The sequence below is a fragment of the Pteropus medius genome, unplaced genomic scaffold (assembly GCF_902729225.1).
Source record: "Pteropus medius unplaced genomic scaffold, Ma_sr-lr_union100, whole genome shotgun sequence".
In the NCBI taxonomy this organism is placed as follows: domain Eukaryota; kingdom Metazoa; phylum Chordata; class Mammalia; order Chiroptera; family Pteropodidae; genus Pteropus; species Pteropus medius.
Genome location: NW_024346667.1, coordinates 3615181 through 3638270, shown reverse-complemented (window position 1 = coordinate 3638270; position 23090 = coordinate 3615181). Strand labels below are relative to the sequence as shown.

The 23090-nt window shown below is 36.4% G+C and overlaps 1 protein-coding gene across 7 annotated transcripts in view; it reads right to left on the bottom strand.

Annotated features, from left to right (window-relative positions):
- The window catches only part of KIF13B (kinesin family member 13B), a 167371-nt gene that overhangs the window by 51574 nt on the left and 92707 nt on the right, over positions 1-23090 (bottom strand). For all 7 annotated transcript variants that reach the window (XM_039875850.1, XM_039875853.1, XM_039875855.1 and 4 more), the window contains 13 exons: positions 20959-21105; positions 19560-19709; positions 19138-19266; positions 14249-14419; positions 12821-12978; positions 11965-12097; positions 8038-8184; positions 7405-7434; positions 5923-6022; positions 5232-5358; positions 4415-4470; positions 2627-2751; positions 1142-1318 (listed from right to left, as the gene is read on the bottom strand). In XM_039875850.1, the coding sequence (XP_039731784.1) occupies positions 1142-1318; positions 2627-2751; positions 4415-4470; positions 5232-5358; positions 5923-6022; positions 7405-7434; positions 8038-8184; positions 11965-12097; positions 12821-12978; positions 14249-14419; positions 19138-19266; positions 19560-19709; positions 20959-21105 (1650 nt within the window). The remainder of the gene's footprint in view (positions 1-1141; positions 1319-2626; positions 2752-4414; positions 4471-5231; positions 5359-5922; positions 6023-7404; positions 7435-8037; positions 8185-11964; positions 12098-12820; positions 12979-14248; positions 14420-19137; positions 19267-19559; positions 19710-20958; positions 21106-23090) is intronic.

Sequence of the window (23090 nt, the reverse complement as noted above, 5' to 3'; positions counted from 1 at the left end):
TGACATTTAGAACTAAAGATTAATTTTTAGGGGTGGAGATTACATCTAGGACTCTGTCAACCATGACTGTGCTCTTTTAAATGAAAAGATTTATTTTCCTCTGTCTTGGTTTTAGTCAGTGTATTGAGAAGGCCTCCAAAAAGTGAGTACAGACAGTTTTAAAAAATCCCTAGAATCAACCTCCCAAATTCTATATTTGCAAAACCAATAACAGAAATGGTTCACATCTTTACCTAGAAGTTTTCTAGTAAACCTCTTCACAGGGCACAAGGTCCTTCATAATCTAGCTGCAACTATGTTGACAGCCACAGCCTTGGCCTCTGCAGCACGCACAGTTACGCTATGCTCCTGAAGGTCCCCAAGCCTGCCACGCCCTTTCCACCCTCACTACCTCTGCACCTTATTTCCTCCTCTCCATGGAACAGCCAACGACTCCTTTCTGCCTGCCAAACTTCCCTGTGTGTGAAAGAGCAGCTCATAAGCTGCCGTGCTTCTGAAGCCTTCCCTGACTTCCTCGGCCCGAACTCTCCAATCTCTGACCTGCAATCTTCTAGCCGGTGACGAGCACCTGCATTACAGCACTATCACTACAGAAAAGAGTCCCTCTTTATACATCTACATATGCCGATGGACACTGGCTTTTTAAGGACACAGACCTTTCTTACTCATCTTTTTATCCCAAGCCTTAACAGAGCATACGTTCCAAATTTATCAGTGAATTAGCAGAGATGACTGAAAGAAAAGAAAGGTATTGAAAGTGAAGAGTAAGAAGCAAACGAGAGCTAACTGCAGTGAACGCTGTCATCTTGTAGGACCCAGATGAAAAGTCAAAACCAAGAACAGTGAACTTCACCTTGACAGGGCTCTCTCTGTGGCACCCGAAAGAATGGCTGTAATTCGTGAAAATACAGTAAGAAAGATTCAGTGTAACAACTGAATACGGTCTAGGAAGAAGTCAAGATGACATGTTCTAGGACTGACGCAAGCACGGTCACAGGACGGGGACAGTCACCTTGAAAAGAAAAGCCTGATGCTTCACAGAGCCTGTTGGGACAGGAGGCCAGAGCAATCATTCCACAGCCCTGCCCTCGTGTCGGACCTGTGGTTAAAGTCATTTCTTCAGACAGAATTAATAACTCACCTGCCTACCATGAACATTGACACAAATTCGTTTGCGTAATACTAGCTGCATGTCAGCCGGATGGCTGAGCTGGACCGTCACCCGCACAATCAGAAACACTCGCTCGTCTGTAGGTGTGCCTCTACTGAGCTGAGGACAATTGTGTACTGCAGAGTCCCAAGAGGCTTCCGCTTTCACCTGCAGAGAAGAAAGAACATACTTTTCCTTCTTTTTCTAAAAACAAAAAGCCTCACGAGGAAACATCTTGGCTTGCGCTGAAGTGGCACACGCCAGTCATGAATGCAGCTCTACTAGAGCTACCCTGAGAGGCTGTGCGACATGAGGACGTGGCCTGCCTCACCCTAGTCTGGGAAGTGCAGAGCAGAATGTTCCTGGCTGGCTGGCTGGCTTTTAAATTATTCTGAAAATGCTCGAACATAAAAAATTAAAAAAATGCAAATTCAGTATAATGAACTCTGCATATCTTTTATCTAGATTCATCAACTGTTAACATTTGCCACTTTTCCTTTTGCTACTTTCTCTCAACACATACGCACACAGTATATTATTGTGGGGGCGTTTTGCTGAATTTTTTCTTTCCTGAATCACTTTAGAGTAAGTTACAGACACATAACTCTATCTCCCTAAATACTTCAGCAAGTATCTTCTAAGAGCAAGGATATTCTCTGACTTAACCATAGGGCAATTATCATATTCAAGAGATTTAATATCGATACAATACTATTACATAATATCGAGTCCATATTCAATTTTTTAACTGTGTTGATCTAAGATCACAAATTGCATTTAGTTCTCATGTCCCTTTAGTCCACTTTAATCTGGAATAGTTCCCCGACCTTTCTTTACAGCTCATGACACTGACTTACTAAAAAAGGGTACAGGCCCTCTGTTTCACAGTGTGCCACAGTTGGGTTTGTCTGATTGTTTTCCCACTGTTTGATTCAGGTTTTGCAACTTAGGCACACTGCTAAGTAATGTGCCCTTCAAAGCATCATTATCAGCTTTCCTTTAAAAATCTTTAAAAATTTTTCCAATATACTCAAAATTAAAAAATAAGTTTCCATTGTATACTCATCACCCAGATTCGAACATTATTTTTTGCCACACTGGCTTCACCTATTTTTCCCCCCGCTTTTAAAAAAGTCTTTACCGAAGAATTTCAAAGCAAATTGCAAGCATGGTGTCATTATACCTCTATGCATTCAGTAGCATTTCCCAAGAGAGTGGACCACTGCTGATCTAAACTATGAATACTAACAGAGAACCTTAACCAGGAGAGGAAGTAAGACAGTAAACAGACATAATCTGATGGTCCACGCCTTCTGGAAGTGGTTCCATTCTTTCTGGAAGTCATAATGAAAGGTTTTCATTTATGTTTCTTGAGAAATATAAGTTTTGAAATGATGACTTCTCTGTTTCAAAAGGCTCAGGGAAAGGTTAAAAAACTATTTTTCATCCAATCCTCCTGAGTTGTGCTTTATTTACCTCTCCATCATGCTGTTTTACAATCTGCAGTTCAAAGAACTCGTCTTCTTCTTCCCCCGTAAGGGTAGCATCCCACCCACCAGCTTCTGGGTCATCAAGATTATCCTGAGAGCTGAAATCATCAGCTAAAAGCAAAGAAGTTCCATTAAATACAGAGATCATTTTAAAGGATAACACCTACCAGTTAAATTTCAATGTGCTTAGTGTTAAATTCTTTTGCCTCAAATTTCATTTGTTTTGGGCTCTAAAACCTTACATGACATGGATGATGACCATCAAACAGTTCACAGATATCAGAGCTGGAAAGTGCCTCAAGAGCTTATCTTAACCCAATCTCCTACCTTTATGCCTTATTTTACATGGAAGGCAACTGAAGCTAAGATACCCAAGAGGTTACTCAAGGTCAGCCCATAAACATTAATGAAAAAATTGTAACCCAAATTTCCTATCTCTTAGTGCACTGAAGAAACAAGAGTGAGAGTGATTCCAATTACCCGACAGTTAAATTCAACTAAAGAATCAATTGGCTACAGGAACTAGAAACTGGAGAGATGCGCCGGTGGCCCTTTAATTATTCAGTTCCAAGCCTGCCCCCACCCTGCTCCCCGTCCATCATAAGCTTGTGAGTAGACCTCAAAAATAGCTTTTCTCGTATGTGGGCTTTGGGTGGACCAAGAATGGGAATAAGACTGAACAAGGTCCTGATCACATCCAGGAATATCTATACTAACAGGTCTTCTTTAAGCTTATTCTTTTCCATTTTCTTGTGTGTGCACACACACACGCACACATGCACACGCGTGCGTGTGCGCACACACACACACACACACACACCCCTTTCACTGATCCAGAATCCAACATAAAACTAAGCCAGAGTCATCCTCGGTCTCCAAGGCTCAAGAGAATAAGACAGGAGAGCGTACAGTGGCAATACATTAAACCCCATCGGGTGGACAGTGAAAGCGGCAAAGTATTATTTCCTAACTCTGTGTCCATATAAAAATCTTCCACGTGTCTAAATAAGCTAAGTAGCTCAAGATGCTAAATACTTCAGATATTATAACTCACTTCCAGCTAGATGGAAGAAAACCCCTGAGGACAACCAATCTTATCCATTTAGGATGGTTAATTTTAATATATAGTTCTTCTGCAGATGTTTTCGGAATTTAACTGCTGACTTTTAACTTATTTTTAGCTCTTTAATCTACCTTTTCATTTTTATTTTCCCTCCTCACGCAGAGTATATGTAAAACGTAGTCACATCCAAAATATTTTATATGAAGGGGGAAAAGTCAGGAAAAAAATATGACAGTTATTTTAAAAATAGGTAATGTGGGGATGAATGGCATGAAAAGTCAAAGAAAAAGTGAGAAATTTCTTAGATAAAGCTAAGAAAACACCAGATAAAATGAAACATGCTACATAAGCAATTACTAGTTATTAGTCCTTTCCAGAGGAAAATCTTTTCCTAAGAATGAAAGAAAATACTTTAAGCACATGAAAACATTACTACCATCTGAAAATGATGAAAGAACAAAGCACGCGCACAGCAGTATGGGTTGCAGAATGAAAGGTGAGGACAACCATGATGAAACAGACATATTACTGTTACAGAAATAGTATTCTTACAGAAAGTTCATTCTTTCTCAAGAGTCTCTTGGCACACATAAAATGGACCCTAACCTTAGGCGTACAGAACTGCCTACCTGCACACTTTGTTAGAATCTAGGTATTATCCGGACACCAAGTCATCAGAGTTAAGACTTCAGAAGGCACCTCATAACTTACCATTTAAGTCAAGGAATATAACAGGAATGTGTGTTTCCATCCCAGGAACTGGGGTCCTAAAATATAATGAACAAATAGCATCTCAAATAAAGCAGACATTCTCAGCAGCATGTACTTCGGGATACGGCCTTAATACACATTCAGAGCTACTGCAGGTCAAGCCAATAACTCTGCTATTGGGTTTGCTATAATTTCATATCAGAGATGCCATAAAGACTTGACTGTAAGTGCTGCTTCTTTTCGCTGGTGCACTTGTGTGTAATTATCAAATGCACTGAAACTAGAACTCAGTCTTATAAGACATGTATACCTGTTTATAAATGCAGCTCCCTTGTTTAAAGTTACTTTCTTATAAAATTATATACCTAAGAAGCCCATATGGCTTAATTTACTATTTTCAATTTCTATAAAGTAGCACCGAACATTTGCTGACAGTACAGTTTTAGCCAGCACCAAAACCAAAAACTCCTGGAGATGCAATTTTATGATGACCGAATGGTCTTTTAAGGGAATGACCCAAGTAATTAACATATTAACTATTTTTTTTAAATGCTAAGTGCACTGGTACTAAATATTGATTTAGATTCTCAGAAATCTTAATTGCTTGGGCCAATAACAATATTATTTAATAAAACACAGTTTTGGGCTATAGTTATTCCAACTCATGAAAAAAATTTAACACTTCCTCTAATTCAAACAACTTTTTCCCATATGCTGGAATGAGTCTTCCATTAACTGAAGCGCAGGCAAATTCACACAGACAACAGTCGGTTGGTGAGCATTTGGAACTTCAGAAGACACACAGCGGCCTTCTTACCACTCTGCTGGAGCCCCTGGAATGCCGCTGCCCGCAGAGGGGACCATGACCGCGTTCCTCTCCTCAGTCAGCGTCAGCCTCATCTCTAGAAGTTGAGCTTCACGGTCAGCATCATCCTCTGTTTTATCTGGAACATCAGGAATGAAGGTCAAATACAGATATCTCACTTGCTACTTACACTTTTCTCCTGTGTAAAGACAAGATTTGCTTATATTTCACTTATTGGTTGATGAGGGTTCGCTAGAAACTTATTACTTCCCTAACTAGTGATAGGAAATTCACAATAAAAAACAATAAGCTAGAGAGGTCGGTGTACTCTTTACAGAGAGGCCATCATGGAAAGCTTACAGTGGAAGAGCACATGAATGACTTCTTTCAGAGTCAGCGGATTCAAGTGCTTTTGGACAAGAAATCTAGAATTTAGCATCTTACTTAAGTTATTTTTGAGGGACAATGTTTACTCTGTTTACTGTATTTTCTCTTTGTTGGGGCTGGGGGGACCTCTGCACAGACAACATTACAACTAGATAAATGTTCTTCTGAAAGGATATGACACAAATAAGTAATACCCCTATGCTCTTGCCAACCGCATTACTGATGTGTTCATCTACTTTTAATTTATGTGGCTGCAAATAGGGATTAATTATGCACTAACTTGGGGGGAGGGAAGTATTCAACTTGCTTTTCCTACCATGTTTACTGACAAGCTTTTGCAGTTGGTGATCTAAGTACTCCTGACGTTTTGTTAATGCATTTAGCCATTTTCTACGCAGTCTCTCTAAATCCCGATCCTGGAAGAAAACAAGGGAAATGACAGTAAATATAACGTCAAGACAATATATCTGAAACCAAGGCTCTACCTTACCTAACTCTAATATGCTTTGAAAATGCAAAGTATTATACATTAACGTCTTTATTACAACCAATAGTTGATTATAACCGTTAATGAGAACAGAGGCTTTCAGAAATGAAAGCATTATTGTTCTAGGGTAAGACCATCTCTGAAAAGGCGTTCTCTGATATACAGAACCCGTTTTACTTCTTTTGGCTCAAAAGGCAGAACTCTGGCACCAGCAACCAAGATATTCCATGAGGTCTCTGCTGAATGAAAATACTGCTCAATAATCTAAATTTATATCCCTTGGAACTATCATAAGAATTCTTCAAATTTCGTCACTACAGCCTTCAACATGTTTCACTAGTCTGAACAAACAGCATGTAAATGCTTCCTTCTTTGTTCTGGTGGAGTTTTATTTTAGTGGTGGGAAGGGATGGGGGCATTATCAACTGATGAACAATTTACCAGTCAACACCTGACTGTACACTAATCTTACCTCATTTCCTTTTGTAATAAAGTTACAAGACTAGGTGGATCAGTGGAATGCTGTGGATATGGTGTGTATCTGGATTTCACTAAAGCACTTAACCAAATAGCTCATGACATTCTTGTGGACAAGATGGAGAAATGTGAAATGAATCTATTTGAATGAAATCAGAAATGACTGAAATAGCACATCCAAAGAATAGTGATTAATGAAATAATGTCAGCTTAAAAGAAGTCTCTACTGTTGTACCATAGGACTTTGTATTTAACCCTCTCTGATACAATATTTTTATCAGTGACTTATAGGAAGGCAGACATCTTTATCAAATTAGAATGATGCAAAACCAGGAGAGTGACTACACTGGATGACATAATCAGGATCCAAAGAGCTCTAAGAGTCCTAACAGGACCAACGAGATAAAACTTAACAGACATAAACACAATCTTGCAGATTAGGAAAAGGGGCAGAGGGGGAGGGGGTGTAAAATCAAACCTATATTACTCCATAAAGTGGAGAAAAAAAGACCTGGCTTAAAATAAGGAAATACCTAGGGGGTATGGCTTGCCTGAAGCTCAGTATGAGACATTTCTTTCAGGGAAAGGAGTGGGTGACTCCACTCAGGGACAGGAAAAGCAAGAAAGAGAATCTGAAGAACTTGATGGGTAGGGAACCTGGATGGGGAGCTCCAGGTTCGGAAAACGAGAGCAGTCAGAAATGATTTCCTACAAAAAAGAGATTTTACTTTATGGTCTATGAAATACTAGTTCCCTACTCTATTTTAATTTGAAAAAGCAATACTTGAATCTTTCATCAGGCTTATTTTATGAGGCTAACAGGCATTTCATTACCTGGTAGCTGTCCATGTCCTCCTCTTCCTCCTAAAAGAAAAAATATATTATGCAGAACTGAAACAATTATCCAAGAATCAGGGTATAATAAACAACGTGAATCTTTTCCCATACTTTCTATTTTCTAATTTATGAATATACTGTTTAATGACTCCCACCTACACTCACCCTCACTCTTGGTTTCATCGTTTTCAGGAAGTTAGAGTAAAACCTTGAGCTTCTCAGAGCAAAGTGAAGAACACTCATTTGACCTTTTCGGGAACCAGTACAATACGTTCCCTGCTGGGTTTACAGTCCCACACCCCAGGGGAAATCAAACACCTGCCAGCAAATAGTCTTTACAAGCCAGTAGGGGGTTTCTGCGGAGGGGTGGGAGACGGAGGAGGTTAATCACTAGTAGGCACCGAGGAGTTTCAGGAGGCTGATGTTTTAACTCTCAGTTTGCCATGTATCAGGGCAAAACCAACAGTCGGGTGTTGTGATTCCATGCAAATGCAAATACAGAGAAGGGGGAAAAAGTCATCAAAGGAAAACAAAAGAAATACTGAAAGAATTGTTTGTGGAAGGCAGGTTCTGAAAGACTCTTGTCTGTTTGGGTCTTTCAACAAGAACAGAAAAGGCACAGAAACTTACATGAAAGGTCTCCTGTGTCTTGGGGGATCTGAGTGCTCTAACTTTCACACATCCAATGCCAACAGACAATATACATTCTTCCATCAGTGGTAAAGTCCCAGATTCCTGCACAGACTTCACCTCCACTTGGACTCGCCGGGACTGCCCCTGCATCACAGACAATTTTAAGAGTTTCTTAAAATCAGTTTGAGTCACAAAAATTTGGTTTAGAGAGACCCCTACAGGCTAATGCTGGGACAAGTGTTTAACTTGGAGACGCTGTCATTATAGCTTAAATGTTAAATAGTAAACTACAAATTGAAAAACTAATGAGAAAAATTATTTACCTTTTAAGCAAGTAGAAAGACAGAACGAATACGTGTTTTACGTATTTTTTCAATAAAAATGAACATTAAAACATTGTAACAAAAGAAACAAATAGCTAGACAATAAAAAATGTTCAACTTACTAATAATCAAAGTATAGATTAAAATAAGCATGATACATATTTATTTTCACGTACTAAACTAGCAATTATCTTTTAAAAAGGCAATTTCCAATACTGCCCAAAGTTTATGAAACAGACAATTACATACACTATTGGTGGGAATATATAAATTGATAAAGCTTTCTGCAGAGCAATTTGCCTTAAAAATATAGGTTTCCCTTGACCCAGAAATTCAACTTTCTAGGAATCTGGTCTAAGTAAATAGTCATGTATATAGATAAAGAATTATAAAACAATGTTAAGAATGACAAGAAACTATTTACAAATTATTATTAATAACCGATTAAACTTTAGTATATATAAAATATTGCAGTCATTAAAATACAGCTGTAGAAAAATATACATACTGTTTTAAGCTAAAGAGTATGGTGACAGATGTTAACCATACTTTAAAAAAAACGAGCAGATCACCAAACCCAGCATATACAGTATCATCTACTTTAAAAAATAAGCAATTAGAGTAGAAATTAGAATGATTACTACTATTCTGGATTCACTGCTCTAATCCCCAAATAATTTGAAACCAAGCAGCAAAATAAAGAATTGATCAGAAAGAACCTATTCCTTCTTAAGCACATTTTCAGAATAAATACTGTGTGACTCTGTATATTTATAATAAAGTAATATTTTTTAAATCCCAGTCGTTCCAAATTACTGACTTCAAAATTGGTTTATAAATTCTAGAAATATAAAATAGAATCTGAAAAATGGAGTTTGAAGATACTATTTCAAATCAGTTATTCTCCCTCTTCCATCACATTCTAATTCTAATGCTTGACATTATCAGAAAAATCAACTTAGGCAGCGATTTATCCTATCAAACTAGACTGGAAACGATGGACTACAGATGTCTTTTGATTTAATACTTTCCAAGGACTGCGCATCAGATATTTTCTGGAAAGAGTACCTAAGAAAACATTTTAATTGTTTAAAATAGTTTAATCATTTCAATTAGCTACTTTTGTTTATTTATTTTGCCTAAGACAGAAAGTGGCCTATTTTAAACGTGTGTCCAAATGTGAAATGTGAAATACATATATTCTGGGGAGGATTCAAGGAAGAAAAGCAGGGGGAAGATGCAGGAATAGCTTAATGTTCCATAGAAAAAGCTTTGAAGAGTATACTTAAATGATTAGATTGAACTTCTTGTAACTACTGATATTTGACCATTTTTTAACTACAAAATAAGAAATTTTATGGTTAACCTAATCAGTTTTCCTCTGTCACTTTTCCTATTCAAGAACAATAGGTTCCAATTTTGAAATATATTGAATTCAATGAGTCTACCATCCAGGCCTTCTATGACCTAACTGCCATGTGCTTCTATAACGTCTCCCGTTACTGCTCTCCAGCTCTTCCTACATGTTACTTTCTACCTAAACTTACCTAATTCCCACCTCTGCATCTTTAGATATAAAAATCCTTTCTAGCCTTTGCATAATTCTTTCAACATCCAGGTTAAGAAACATCCCTCAAAAAGGTCTTTCCCAATAAACCCAACATTTCTTTGAACACTTAGGTAGCAAAGGTTGTCAGAAATATGACAAATATTTAAATATTCAATTTACACTAAACCACAGAAAATTATCTGGTCTTACTTTCCAGGAGATGAATTTCTAAGGCATCCAAAAACGATATATATAGTTTTAACAGATGTTCAGAAAAAGATGTTTTTCACAACCTTAAGAATCCTCTTTTATGTGTGTGTATCTCATGCTATAATTTAAACTAATTTCCTTTTGCTTCTAGTTCCTTGACCATATGTGAATGAATTTGCTAAAATTCATTTGCTGGGGTCACAGAATAAGTGCTTATCATCCTCCCTCTACAAAAACATTCAGAACTGAAATATTTAATTTAAGCAAACTCTCTTTTTCCTTTAACTTTTTCTCATATTTTGCTTTGAATGATTTCAACATTCATTTTCTAGAGCTATCCTAATATTTTACTATTGTTCTAAAATATAGAAACTATCATAGGATGCACTACTCCACTAAATGTTGAATTAAAGTAGAGCAAAAAGAGTATTTCCAAATCTATTATGTAAATTCTATCAAGATATTCTCTCTCATCTTTAGTTGTCAGCACAGACACTTTCCAGATTGTCATCTGCCTGGAGTTGAGTGACGATTCTCACATATTTCTCTGCCATATTGAATTCTGGCAGGTATTCATATCTACCTAGCTGCATTTATCTTATACCTTCTGTGGTATCATAAAAAAATATTTGGTCTTTGTCCTCAGTTCCTGGCAGAGAGCTCCTAAAACTCTTGGAATTTCCTGAGTGATAAAAAGTTACGGGCACAAAAAATGATGTGACTTTTAATGTGGGGATTCTTAGCAGGCCCCCAGAGAGCTTCAGAAGAGGGCTGGTCATCAGAAAGACCAAGCCTGAATTAGAAGCTGGAGCTTTCAGCCTCACCCCTCAGGGAGAGGGAAGAGAGGGCCTGGAGGTTGAGTATCGCCAGTGACCAAGGCTGTCATCAACGTGCCTATATGATGGAATATCCACAGAAACCTACAAACAATGGGCTTTAGAGAGCTTCCTGGTCAGCGAACAAATCAAGGTGCTGGGAGGGTGGCATACTCCGAGAGGACATGGAAGCTCCTCATCCTTCCTCCCATATCTTGCCCCAAACACCTCTTTCATTTGGCTGTTCCCGAACTGTATGTATCCTTTATAATAAACTGGTTAACAGTAAGTAAAAGGCTTTCCTGAGTTTTGTGAGTCATTTTAGCAAATTATCAAACCTCAGGAGGAGAGTTCTGGGAAACCCCGACTTTGTAGCCAAGTTGGACAGAAGTGGATAGATAACCTGGGAATCTGACACTTGCAACGGTGTCTTAAGCGAGGGCAGTCTTGTGCTTAAGTCTGAGCCCTTATATCTGTAGAGTCTGATGCTAACTCTGATGGTTAAGGTCCAAACTGAACTGGAGGACACCCAGATGGTGTCTGCAGAGAACTGGAGAATTGGCTGGTGTCGGGAAGAAAAAACACTTCACACCTCCCATGTACCAAGCTCTGCGCTTCATTACAGTATCTCCAATCCCCACGCTGAGTGAACCTCAGCGTGCCAGACTTGGGAGACTTGTTCTTTCTGCCACATCGCACTGCTTCATTGCTTCTCCTTGTCTTTATAAATATCCTAATGCTGCTTGATATATTTATTTTATTTTATACAATTCAATTCTAAGTTGTTCTTGCTTATCTTTTTCTTAAACCTAACAAAAGCTCGTTTGAAAATATTATAAATAAAAATATTTTTGAAAAATGAAAATACACATGAAGTAGGAGATGATTTTAATATAGGAAATGGACTTGGCCAGTCTAGATTTCATTACTGCTGACATTTCTGCTAAAGGGAATCCAACATAATGCGTTATGGTGCCACAGACTCTAATGCTACCATTCAGGATAGCAACAGTCACAATTCTGTTACCTGCCGGAGTTGGAAGATTCCTCCTGTTCGCACGTCCCTGGCAGAAATTACTTCTACAGGGCAGTATTCACCATTCTCATTCTGTTCCAAGATTTGAACCCAGAATTCCATTTTCCTGGTGACTTCACTCCATCTAGGAAATAGCAGAAGTTCTTGGAAAATCATATATTTCTATTTTAATACAGGCAGCTGACGATCCTACACATGAGAATTAACAATAATAATAACTTCCAAAAAGAATATTTCAATAGAATGATCTGTAGTTCAGTGAGCAATATACAAGTACATATTAGCAAATATAATTACTCGGTAAAACTTTCTAAATATGAAAAAAAGGAAAAAGGAAAATCTGGTTCTCATCTACAGATGAAAAGTACAAGTATATGCTTTTAGTCATTTCCTTTTAACTCTTCTTTTTAAAATCCTGGTCAACAAATAAGTCTGCTTCCTCCCATCGCTGATTATGCTTAAAAGGAACTTTCAGTTAAAGACAAAATAAGTAAATCTAAATTCTAGCATATATCTTGATCCTTTCTCTCTACAGCTGAGTAATTAGAAGTAAGTCATAATGATAAGCCCTACCTATTCTCCAAAATTTTATTTCACTCAATTTATAATAAAAGTTATGTATTACATATTATATATTGTAGTTAAGTATATAACCGTATGTATTTAATCTGCTTCCAACGCTCTTCGAAGCTCACTCTAAGGAAGTTTAACTGTGCTGTTAATGCCCTGGAAACGCCCCCATCTAGTCCTGATAATGCTCAGAAAATGACGACTTTCATAAATGATAGTATTAACCTCAAAACGATTTTTAAAATTATAAATGGAATCAGAGATATCTAAAATTCACCTGTCCCGAAGACTACGTGTTTTTGCTTGTATGATCCCCAAATCCCAAAGGGCTGGATTTTTCCGAGGATCGGTCACCTTATGGCCATATATTTCGATTGCTAATGCCCCTTCTGAAAGGTGCTCAATAAAATCTTCAGTGATGTTAACAGTAAACTCCTGAAAGAAAATAATTACAGAAGGAACACACTCTGGTAACCTTATGCTTACTTATATCAAACATCATATAATTACTTCACCATGGAGAAGAGAAATAGAAAGGAATGTTTTATAGAACAGAACTGTCATACTACACCCATAATGAATGCTCAGAGGGTCTAAGATTCTTGACTTTAAAAATAACTGACTGTTTAAAAATGTTTCACCTTAAAAATCTATTATAAAGATCAGTATTGTATTCTATTTTGTTAGCAATATTTTGGGAGTTATTTTTTTAAAGTATAAATAATTGTATTAAGAATTAAAATAATGATCCACAACATTTTGATATAAAAGTTATTACACAGCAGTATAGTGGAAAAAGTTTTTCCCAGTTTTCAGGAAGCTATAACAGAGAAAGGAAATAAATAACAGAGAAAGGAAATAAATAATGACTGTCAGTGCAAAAAAATCACCTAATCTCTAAAAATCTTCCCAACCTGTCCAAGATAGATGTAAGATAGCATTTTGCAATAATTAGGATTAAGCTCTAAAACTGTTTATTTTAAAAAGTGATAGAATCTCCACACTTTCTCTCTCGGTCTTTAAAATACTAAAGGCATTTCTGTTTTAAACAGATTAGAGAGAAATCTCCCTCTTGAAAAAAAAAATGCGATGAATCGACTGTGCCACAGCAGAAAAAAAATCTACCATCTGACAGTCCCGGCTCTGCCAGTTACCAGCCATGGGCAAACTGTCCTCTCTGAACTCGCTTCTTCTCTGAAAAACAGCAGTACAACTGTGGTAAAGATCAAATGAAAGAATAACATAAAGTGCTTAGCAGAGCATTAGGTGCTCAATAAAGTCAGTTCTTGTCTCTTTTCTACCTTCACTTTTTCTAACATTAGTTTCTTAACCTTTTTTAGATGACAATTTTTCCAGTAATCTAAATGCAAAACGTGGATTCCTTTTGGAGAAGAGCACACGTATATTCATACACGTGTATGTGTATTCACACGGAATTTAACTCTTGATTGAGGAGGAATTAAATGCAAAACTTTAGATTTTTTTTCCCCAGCTTTACCGAGATATAATTGACATGACACTGTGTAAGTTAAAGGCGTACAGTGTGTTGGTAATACTTTTTACATTTTTACTACAGCCCCACTCTAAGAAACTCTGATCCAAGACATATATTGGTACCAAACTAGTCAACAAAATAAGGTTCATTTTCTAGTTTTGTTTTTACCTGAGTAATTAAATGTTGACCAAGTCTGGAAAACAAACTTACCTTGCAATGATCAAAGACAACCATGCACTGAGGCTCCTTGCTGACAGGAGAGGATGAGGTATCTACTTCGGGTGCAACAGTTACTGGCTCCTGTTGATCCCAGAAGTTGTATTTGCAGAATACAAAGTGGGACAGATGCTGTGGCAACCCAGTGGCTTGGAGTATTTTAACCTGAAGGAAAAGAAAGGTTCTGTTTGTTTTTAACTCAGAAAGTACCAAGAAATACTGAGTCGGAGATATGGACCACAGTCCTAACTATTGCTGGTTTACGCAGACCAAATCCTATTCACCCTGGGTCATACTTCTGCCTCTGTGAACTGGTGATAACCACTGATACATTTAGTGACAGGTTGACACAGGGTAACGACAACCTTGACTATAAAGGTGGATATTTTAAAGCATTTGCAGGCTGATGATGAATACTTAAATTCTAGTTTCTTATATCGTCGTCATATTATGATAACTACTCAGAAAAAGAAAGTCCTCAAACATCAACACCATTCAACAAAATGGCTACTATGAATACGTCATAAGAACACAGGATCATTAAGAATGATGGATGAAGAACAAATTCAGTGTATGTGCCAATAAGCAATAAATATTCAGGGAAGGGCAAAAAACATTTTTTTGATATTTTAAAGTATAAAAGGGAACATGGTTCTCAAGTAGAATGTTACATGCTACTAGAGCATTTTTTGGAAAACTTTATCATGGAATCATCAGGAATGTATACTTTAAAGACCTAGAGAAGAAGAAGAGGAGATTAAAGATGGTGAATGTTGACCATTCTTGGCACCAACATTTACTAAATGCCTTCTCCATGCACATTCAGGGAGGAGAGGAGAATCAAGGGAAATGTGCCCCGGACTACACGAGTGTAGAGTTTTATGATAACAATGTACAATCGGAAATGTGTATCTAATCAGACCCAAATGACACCAGAAGAAATGCCCATTTTAGATTTTAAAGCAGCCAAATATTCTATTTCTTTTGGCAGGGAGCATCAGATTGATTGTTAAGCTAGAGTTTTTATGGTAAGTTGTAATATTCTAAAACTCCTCCAATCATGAAAAAAACTAAATCCTAAAATTAGTTAAGCTAAACTAAATTCTGGTTTTATAATTGATTAGGCCGACTTTCACATGACTGAGCGTTGATCGTTTACTTATTCTTCACCTGGTCACTTCTTGTGTGTTGTATGATGCACTCCACCTCCAATAAATAAATTTAACAAAAATAGATTTGACTATGTGGCAGAAGATAATGTAGTTCTGAAACTACAAATATAAAAAATAGTCTTAACACTTCATAAAGCAGGTGACTTTATTTTCCTTTATACCAGGTTGATAATAAGTAAGGAACTCCTATTATTATTCATTTTTTCCTATGATGGCAACAAAAGTTTGAAACGTCTAGAAAGCAATTCCCTGACAGGCTATAAAATATAAAAGATGGCTTGACTAACACTTTATTCACTCAAACCAAATACTGTGATCAGTATTCAGCAGTTAATTTTTCGTTAAATTTTAAAAACCATCACTTTTCATTAAGTGTTAAAAATGCTTAATATATTCTTTAAGGTGAGGCAATGTGGTATTTGGGAAGATGACAAGATTTTGGAATATAAAGACCTAAATAAAAGATCTTTTATTAGCTTCTTATTAGCTTCTCTTTTTGAGCAAATTACTTGAAATCTTAGTTTTCTTAAGCTTAGTTTTTCTCCTATGTGAAACAGGATAGCTACCTAATGATACCGGTGTGAGGGCTGACCATTCTGATGAAATGAAATGAAGGAAAATACTACCAGGCTTTGAGTGGATAGATATTTAATATATGTGTCTTTGTGATTAAATTCCATCTTAAAGCCAATATTTCTTCTTAGAAATCAATCTCAACTTTAAGATTGAAATAAATAAGAAAACAAGATTTCATATGCTGAACTCTCCCCGATAGGCAACTTCACAAGAATATGACTTTCCAGGAATGAAGAATATCAGGAATGAGGAATATCTATAAAGAACATAGGTTCGAGTTTTTCTGCTGTTGTTTTGCAGGCAGAAACCAAAAATCACCACAAGGTGTCAGAATATCACAGACTTCAACTAGCCACTGCTCGAGATACTCGAGATAGATACTTCTGAAACTAGGAATGTCAGATGACATTCATGTGTTGGAAATTCTAAAATATATTAAATTGTATTTAATGTAATTGAAAATATCAATGTTAATATGTGCATACTTTTTTTCATCACGGAAAAAGAACTTCAGACTTCTTTTATGGGCTGGTGATACTCATCACCCACAATATCTTAAGTGTCCCAAGACTGGTTTCGTTTTTTTCTACCAATATTTTGTTTACTGTCATATAGTTTATTTGTCTTCCTCCTTTTACACAAAAAGCTATTTCATGCTCGAAATATCATCTCTAAAAACTTTCCACTGAAAGGAATCAAGTTCCATGGAGTAATGGCTGATTCCAGGTTGCACAGGAAATATACAGGATGAGAGCAAAATATCTGTCATATCAGAAAGCAAAAAACACTAGCACAGTCCATGAGGGTTAGGGATGTGTCAAAAGGACTTCAGGGCCAACTGAAGAGGTTCCCACAGGCCAAAAGTGGGATCGTTTGAGCTTCAATACAGGCAATAAATACAACGGATCAAAACACATCAAATATGTTTAAATCTAATAGTTCATAATGATATTAAAACTAAAGCCAAAAAATCTCATTGGTCACTTTTAGATATTAGTGGTAAAACCAATTCCTTATTTTGAAAATTAGTAAAGAAGGGGAGAAAATGGAGCATTTTCTGACTTTTCTATACAAACTGTATCTCTTAATAGCAAAATAGTTAATAGGAAGATTCTCTCTATAGAAGGATTCCAACTAATAAATGAAGGAATGATAGAATTACAGTATCGTTCTTTTCTAACATCTACTGAAATATCTTGGTAATAATCACCAATGATTTCCAACATCCCCAAAAGAGAACCAGACAATGTGCCTTCTAACGGAAGAACCACCTTTAAGGTACCCTCACTATTCCCCATCTCCCATACATCACCTTCATATCTAACTACCAATTTATCCCAACTACATCCTAACCTGTTAAATAAGACCAATCAGCAAAACCCAGACTATAAGAGAACACAAGGCAACAACCCAGTTTCTACAATAAGTAAATTGTATGGTAAGAGAGAGAAAGAGAGAGACAGACAGACAGACAGTGAGAGACAGACAGTGAGAACATGCACAAATGCCAAGGCCTAAAGATTAAAATAGACTTAAGAGACACAACAACTAAAACAATCAAAGAAATTGACTGCATGTTTCATATTAAGCATTAACTTTTTATTATATTATGATTATATTGGCTTTTTTATGTATACTTTTGGAAATACTAAACTACTTATAAATGAAATATGATGTCTGTGTTACTTCAAAATAATCTGAGGGAAGGGGATAGCACAGAAGCAGCTTAGGTATATGAATGAAACAAGACTGACCATGAGTTCATAACTGCTAAGGGAAGGTAAATGGGGATCGATAACACTTTTACCACTACTTTTATATATGTTTATTATCTTCCATTTTAAAAATCTTAAGATATTTTAACTTCATTTTTTTAAAAAGGTTTGTTACCCAGGATATACTTCTTCTTTTCAGTGACAAAGACAAATCTCCCAAGTGAGATAGTATCCTTAGATGTGACTTTACTCATGGTAAACTTTCACACAGTTGCATTTATTAGTCCATCGTTAAAATGGTACATTATGGAGTTATCAAGCCTATGTCTCCATCTTTGCTAATCCTATAACCTCAAAGGAAATGTTCTGAAATCAAGTACAATACAATAAAGATTAACCTTTTAGTGAATTAAGAATCTGCCCCACCCCCATAGTGAAGTAACTGACTTTAAACATCTGGGGCCTGCTTAATATATAGAAAGTAGCCCAACATTTAACAGCTTTAGCTTCTTCCCCATACCTTGCAACTAATGCCTAACTTACTCCTTTCAATATCAACTTCAATTCTAGAATTATTTGCTGAGATACAGGACCGGACCTAGGATGGATTATGAAATAGAGTTTAGGCTTCCTTCACTTCAGCTTTTAATGGCGTCCTCACTCCCATACTATTCCTATGCCTCTCGCTGATTTCTCTTCCTTAAAATCTTTTTAACTGATTCCTCGGTGATCCTCAACCAATGGCGCAGGGGCCCACTAGAGTGTTTGAAAATGTATGAGGGGATTTTTTTCATTGTCATGAGTAACAAGGGTGGCACTACCTATGCTGACTGAGCAGGAGTCCAAGAAGGTAATGACCTACCTAAAATCTACCTAGCAACCACCCATGAAAATACCACAGCACTCTATGGGGCAAGAGTTTTATGCAACCACGCCCTCCTTCAAGTTCACTCTGAGTCTCATTTTTCTAGAAACTTTCCTCAGATCTTACTATCTGAATAATTAATTATCTTGCCTCTGTGTCCCTTAATTCATTTGTCTACCTCTCTCAGAACACTCTGGTCACATAATAATGGAGTCTTCTGTACCCTTGTGTGTCCCCCTGACATATAGACACCAGGCTGCTCCTTAAGAAGTTCAGATAAACTTTTCCATATAAGTTCAGATAAACAAATCCATATAATTTTGGAACAGAATGGACCAGAGAAAAGAGCTATCTTATCCAAGGCTTCACAGTGGAAAGTAGTGGAAGTACCTGGCTAACCATTATGTCAAGATACATGATGAAATACTAAATAGTGAAGATTTACTTAGAGATAGCTATTTTCAAATTTTGAAAAAGAACACAATATTTATCATCTAAATACTCATAATTCTCAAAATCAGCCACACTTTACTTCTAAATGAAACTGGGACTCACCATGCACGTCAGTTTGTTTTCATGGGATTCCTTATCAAAGGAGATGTCGGCGGCATCATCCCCTCCGGCCAGCCTTTCCACGATGTCACCACTGATTCGCATCACCTCTACATGCAGCCGACCTGCCACCTATACCAATGAGGGGAAAAACAAATACTTTTTCCAAATTTTGTTCTTTCTTCTGTTTTAGAATCAAGTAGTTAGGTTAATAGTATATGAGAATTTAGAAGCCTAGGTTCTAAAACTTACTTTCCCACAAAGTACTTGGTATAATTACCATAAAGCAGTATGAAAACACAGGTATTACTAATAAACACAAATATCGCTTGTCATCACTGATGAAACTCAACAATATACTATGAACACCCTACTGTTTCTTGAACCATTCTCTGCAGGATACAAGGCATGAAGAGAAAACTAACCTCTCCTTTCTGGTTGACGATTGGAACAGCGTATTGTAACTTCACATCGTAGAAGAGGGACTCAAGGAAGACATTAGCCACCCCAATGAGGCTATGATTTTCCTGTTCATCATAGAATGGATCAGCACGCTTGAAGTAAGAACGTATTACCTTTAAAGAGATTCAGAATATACAACTTCAGAAAATCGCTTAAAATAAATGTATTAAATGTATGTTAGATGATAACCTACTACCTATCAATTTTAAAAAGTCATTAAACTTAGCTGAAGTATAGCACTGTATTTCTTTCTCTTCCTTTCTCTCTCTCTCTCCCTCCCTCCCTATATTTCTCTCTCTCTCCTTCTTCCTCATTTCTATTTAGAATGGTGGTCAGCATCCTTCATCCATGAGAGAGCAATTCCAATAATATGTCATTACTTTTACTATATCTTCTCCTTTATGTGAAAACCTTGCCATGAAAACAAAGAAAACATATATTGACTAGAAAAAGAAGTAGAGTGTACAAAAGTGGTTTTCATTTTTCATTCATACCTATTCCACTTGTTCCTACCAAATCATTAGATGTGCTGCTAATAATGAGAGGTGACCCCTTATAGGAAAGTGATTTGCTTTTTGTATTTGTTGTTAATGTTATTTTATTTCTACATTAAAATGGGGGTAACAGAGAAGGAAATGAAAAAATTTTAAGAAAAAATGTTAAATATAGTTCATCAAACTATAAGTAGTCATTTTTATTGAGGGCGATCTGGAAAAATAAACATTTTTATAAAGCAAAGGCTAGGAAAGTAAAAAACTCTATGCATAAACAGTACTGGCAGTGTTGAAAATGCGTAAAAATATACATGATACGTATTTTAAATGCGTACAAGTACACAGCTGACCTAAATGAGAAAACCTGCAACTTGAAGAGAGTACCAGTCAGATTTATGGCACCTACTTAATGATCAAAATGCCTTCAAAACATGTTCCTAATAGTATAAATATTAAGGTACCACTGATGTTCAATTCAAAAAAATAGATATTGTAGCTTTATTATTTGCAATGTTAAATGTGTTGAAAAATGAGAAGAGAGATAATAGGGCATGATCTCTATCCTAAATAAATTCACAGTCCAGTACAGGAGACAGAAATATATAACACAAATGAAAGAAAGAATGAAATATAAAAAATGTTACTAGAAATCCAAATAATACCAAATATGAAAAAGAAAAAAGAAGATAGCAGAAAACTAGGTTATTAAAATTCTGATTCGTTGAACAACTTAGAGGATTAAAATAAATATTCTAGAAACAGGATTACTACTTTAGAAAAATGAACACTTTTTTCCCTGAAATAGGTTGACTCATTCTTGCTTGATTCCTTCCATGAATACCGATTAAGTAATTTTCAAATAACTTACTGGGGTATCTTCTTCACACTCCTTCCACTCCTGATAAAGGTCTCTCATATCCAACAGCCTGTTGTCCAGTTTTTCCAAGGACCAAATCTGCTTTCCTTTTCCTTTTCTTCTCACTTGGATTGCAGGTTCACTAAGAAGAGAGCCTCTCTGCAAAGATAATAAGGGTAAGTATGTGAAACACAAAGATACCTATCACGGAAGTCGACCCAAAACATTCTATACCCACCAGTCAAAAGTCATCAACCAAAACTGAAACTGCTATCATTCTTTATTCTGTGAATTGCAGAGCTTTCCAGAAATCTTACAAGCTTAATGTAATGAATGCTTTCATAGCCAAGTGCAATCAAATTTTAAATATGGATTTAAAATTTCATTGAAGTTGTATATAAATTTAAATTTAAAACACAAAAGACAGATCACGTTTAATGGGAAATCAAAAATATTGTATTCCGGCCATCATGTGACCAGGGAATATGGGTGGGTCAAAAGAGAGCCACGAGTGTTAAATGGTAGGGGAAGGTTTGTTGGGATGGGTAGTTAAGAAACTATCTTTCATCTTCCAAAAGTTTGAATTTTTAAATTTTTTTGAATGGGTAGTATCTTAATGTGGTACCAAACACAAAATGTTTAAAAGAGTAAACTGAAAAGTATAAGAATCTTATGATCATATCAACAGATGCAGAAAAAGCCTTCGACAAGATCCAGCACCCATTTATGATCAAAATACTTAACAAAATCGGTATAGAAGGAAAGTACCTTAACATAATAAAGGCCATATATGACAAGCCCTCAGCCAACATTATACTTAATGGTGAAAAACTAAAAACCTTCCCCTCTAAGATCAGGAACAAGACAAGGCTGTCCACTATCGCCACTGTTATTCAGTATAACATTGGAGGTCCTAGCGAGTGCAATCAGACAAGAGAAAGATATAAAAGGCATCCAAATAGGAAACGGAGAAGTCCCACTGTCACTATCTGTAGATGACATGCTTCTCTATATAGAAAACCCTAAAGACTCCACACGAACACTACTAGAAACAATAAGCAAATACAGTAAAGTCTCTGGATACAAAATCGATGTTCAAAAATCCATAGCGTTCCTATACTCTAATAACGAAGTGTCAGAAAAAGAAGTGGAAAAAATAATTACTTTTGCAATTGCAACAAAACCAATAAAATACCTAAAAATAAATCTAACGAAACATATGAAGGATCTATATAATGAAAACTATAAGACCCTATTAAAAGAAATCTAAGAAGATAGAAAGAAATGGAAAGATATTCCGTGTTTTTGGATCGGAAGAATCAACATAGTTAAAATGACCTTATTATCTAAAGCATTACACAGTTTAATGCAATCCCCATCAAAATCCCATTGGCATTTTTTAAAGAAATAGAACAAAAAATCATCAGATTTGTATGGAAGCACAAAGGACTCCGAACTGGTAAAGCCATCTCCTGAGAAAAAAGAATGAGGCTGGAAGCATCACTCTGCCCGACTTCAAATTATACCACAAAGCGACAATAATCAAAACGGCATGGTATTGGCAGAAAAACAGACACACGGACCAGTGGAATAGAATCAAGAGTCCAGAAATACACCCATATTTATATGGGCGAATAATATTTATATGGGCAAATAAAGAGTCCAGAAATACACCCATATTTATATGGGCGTTTCTGACAAAACGCCAAAGATATACAGTGGAGAAAAGCAAGCCTCTTCAGTAAGTGGCGCTGGGAAAACTGGAAAGCCACCTGCAAAAGAATGAAACTAGACTGTTGTCTATTACCACACACGAAAATTAACTCAAAATGGATTAAGGACCTGAATATAAGACCTGAAACAATAAAATGCATAGAAGAAAACATAGGAACTAAACTCAAGGACATTGGGCTTAAAGAGGATTTTATGAATTTGACCTCAAAGGCAAGGGAAGTAAGAGCAAAAATAAATGAATGGGACTACATCAAACTAAAAAGCTTCTGCTCAGCAAAAGAAACCATCAACAAGGTAAAGAGACAACCATCCGAATGGGAAAATATATTTGCAAGCAACACCTCCGATAAAGGCCTAATATCCAAAATATACAAAGAACTCATACGACTCAATAACAACAACAACAAAAA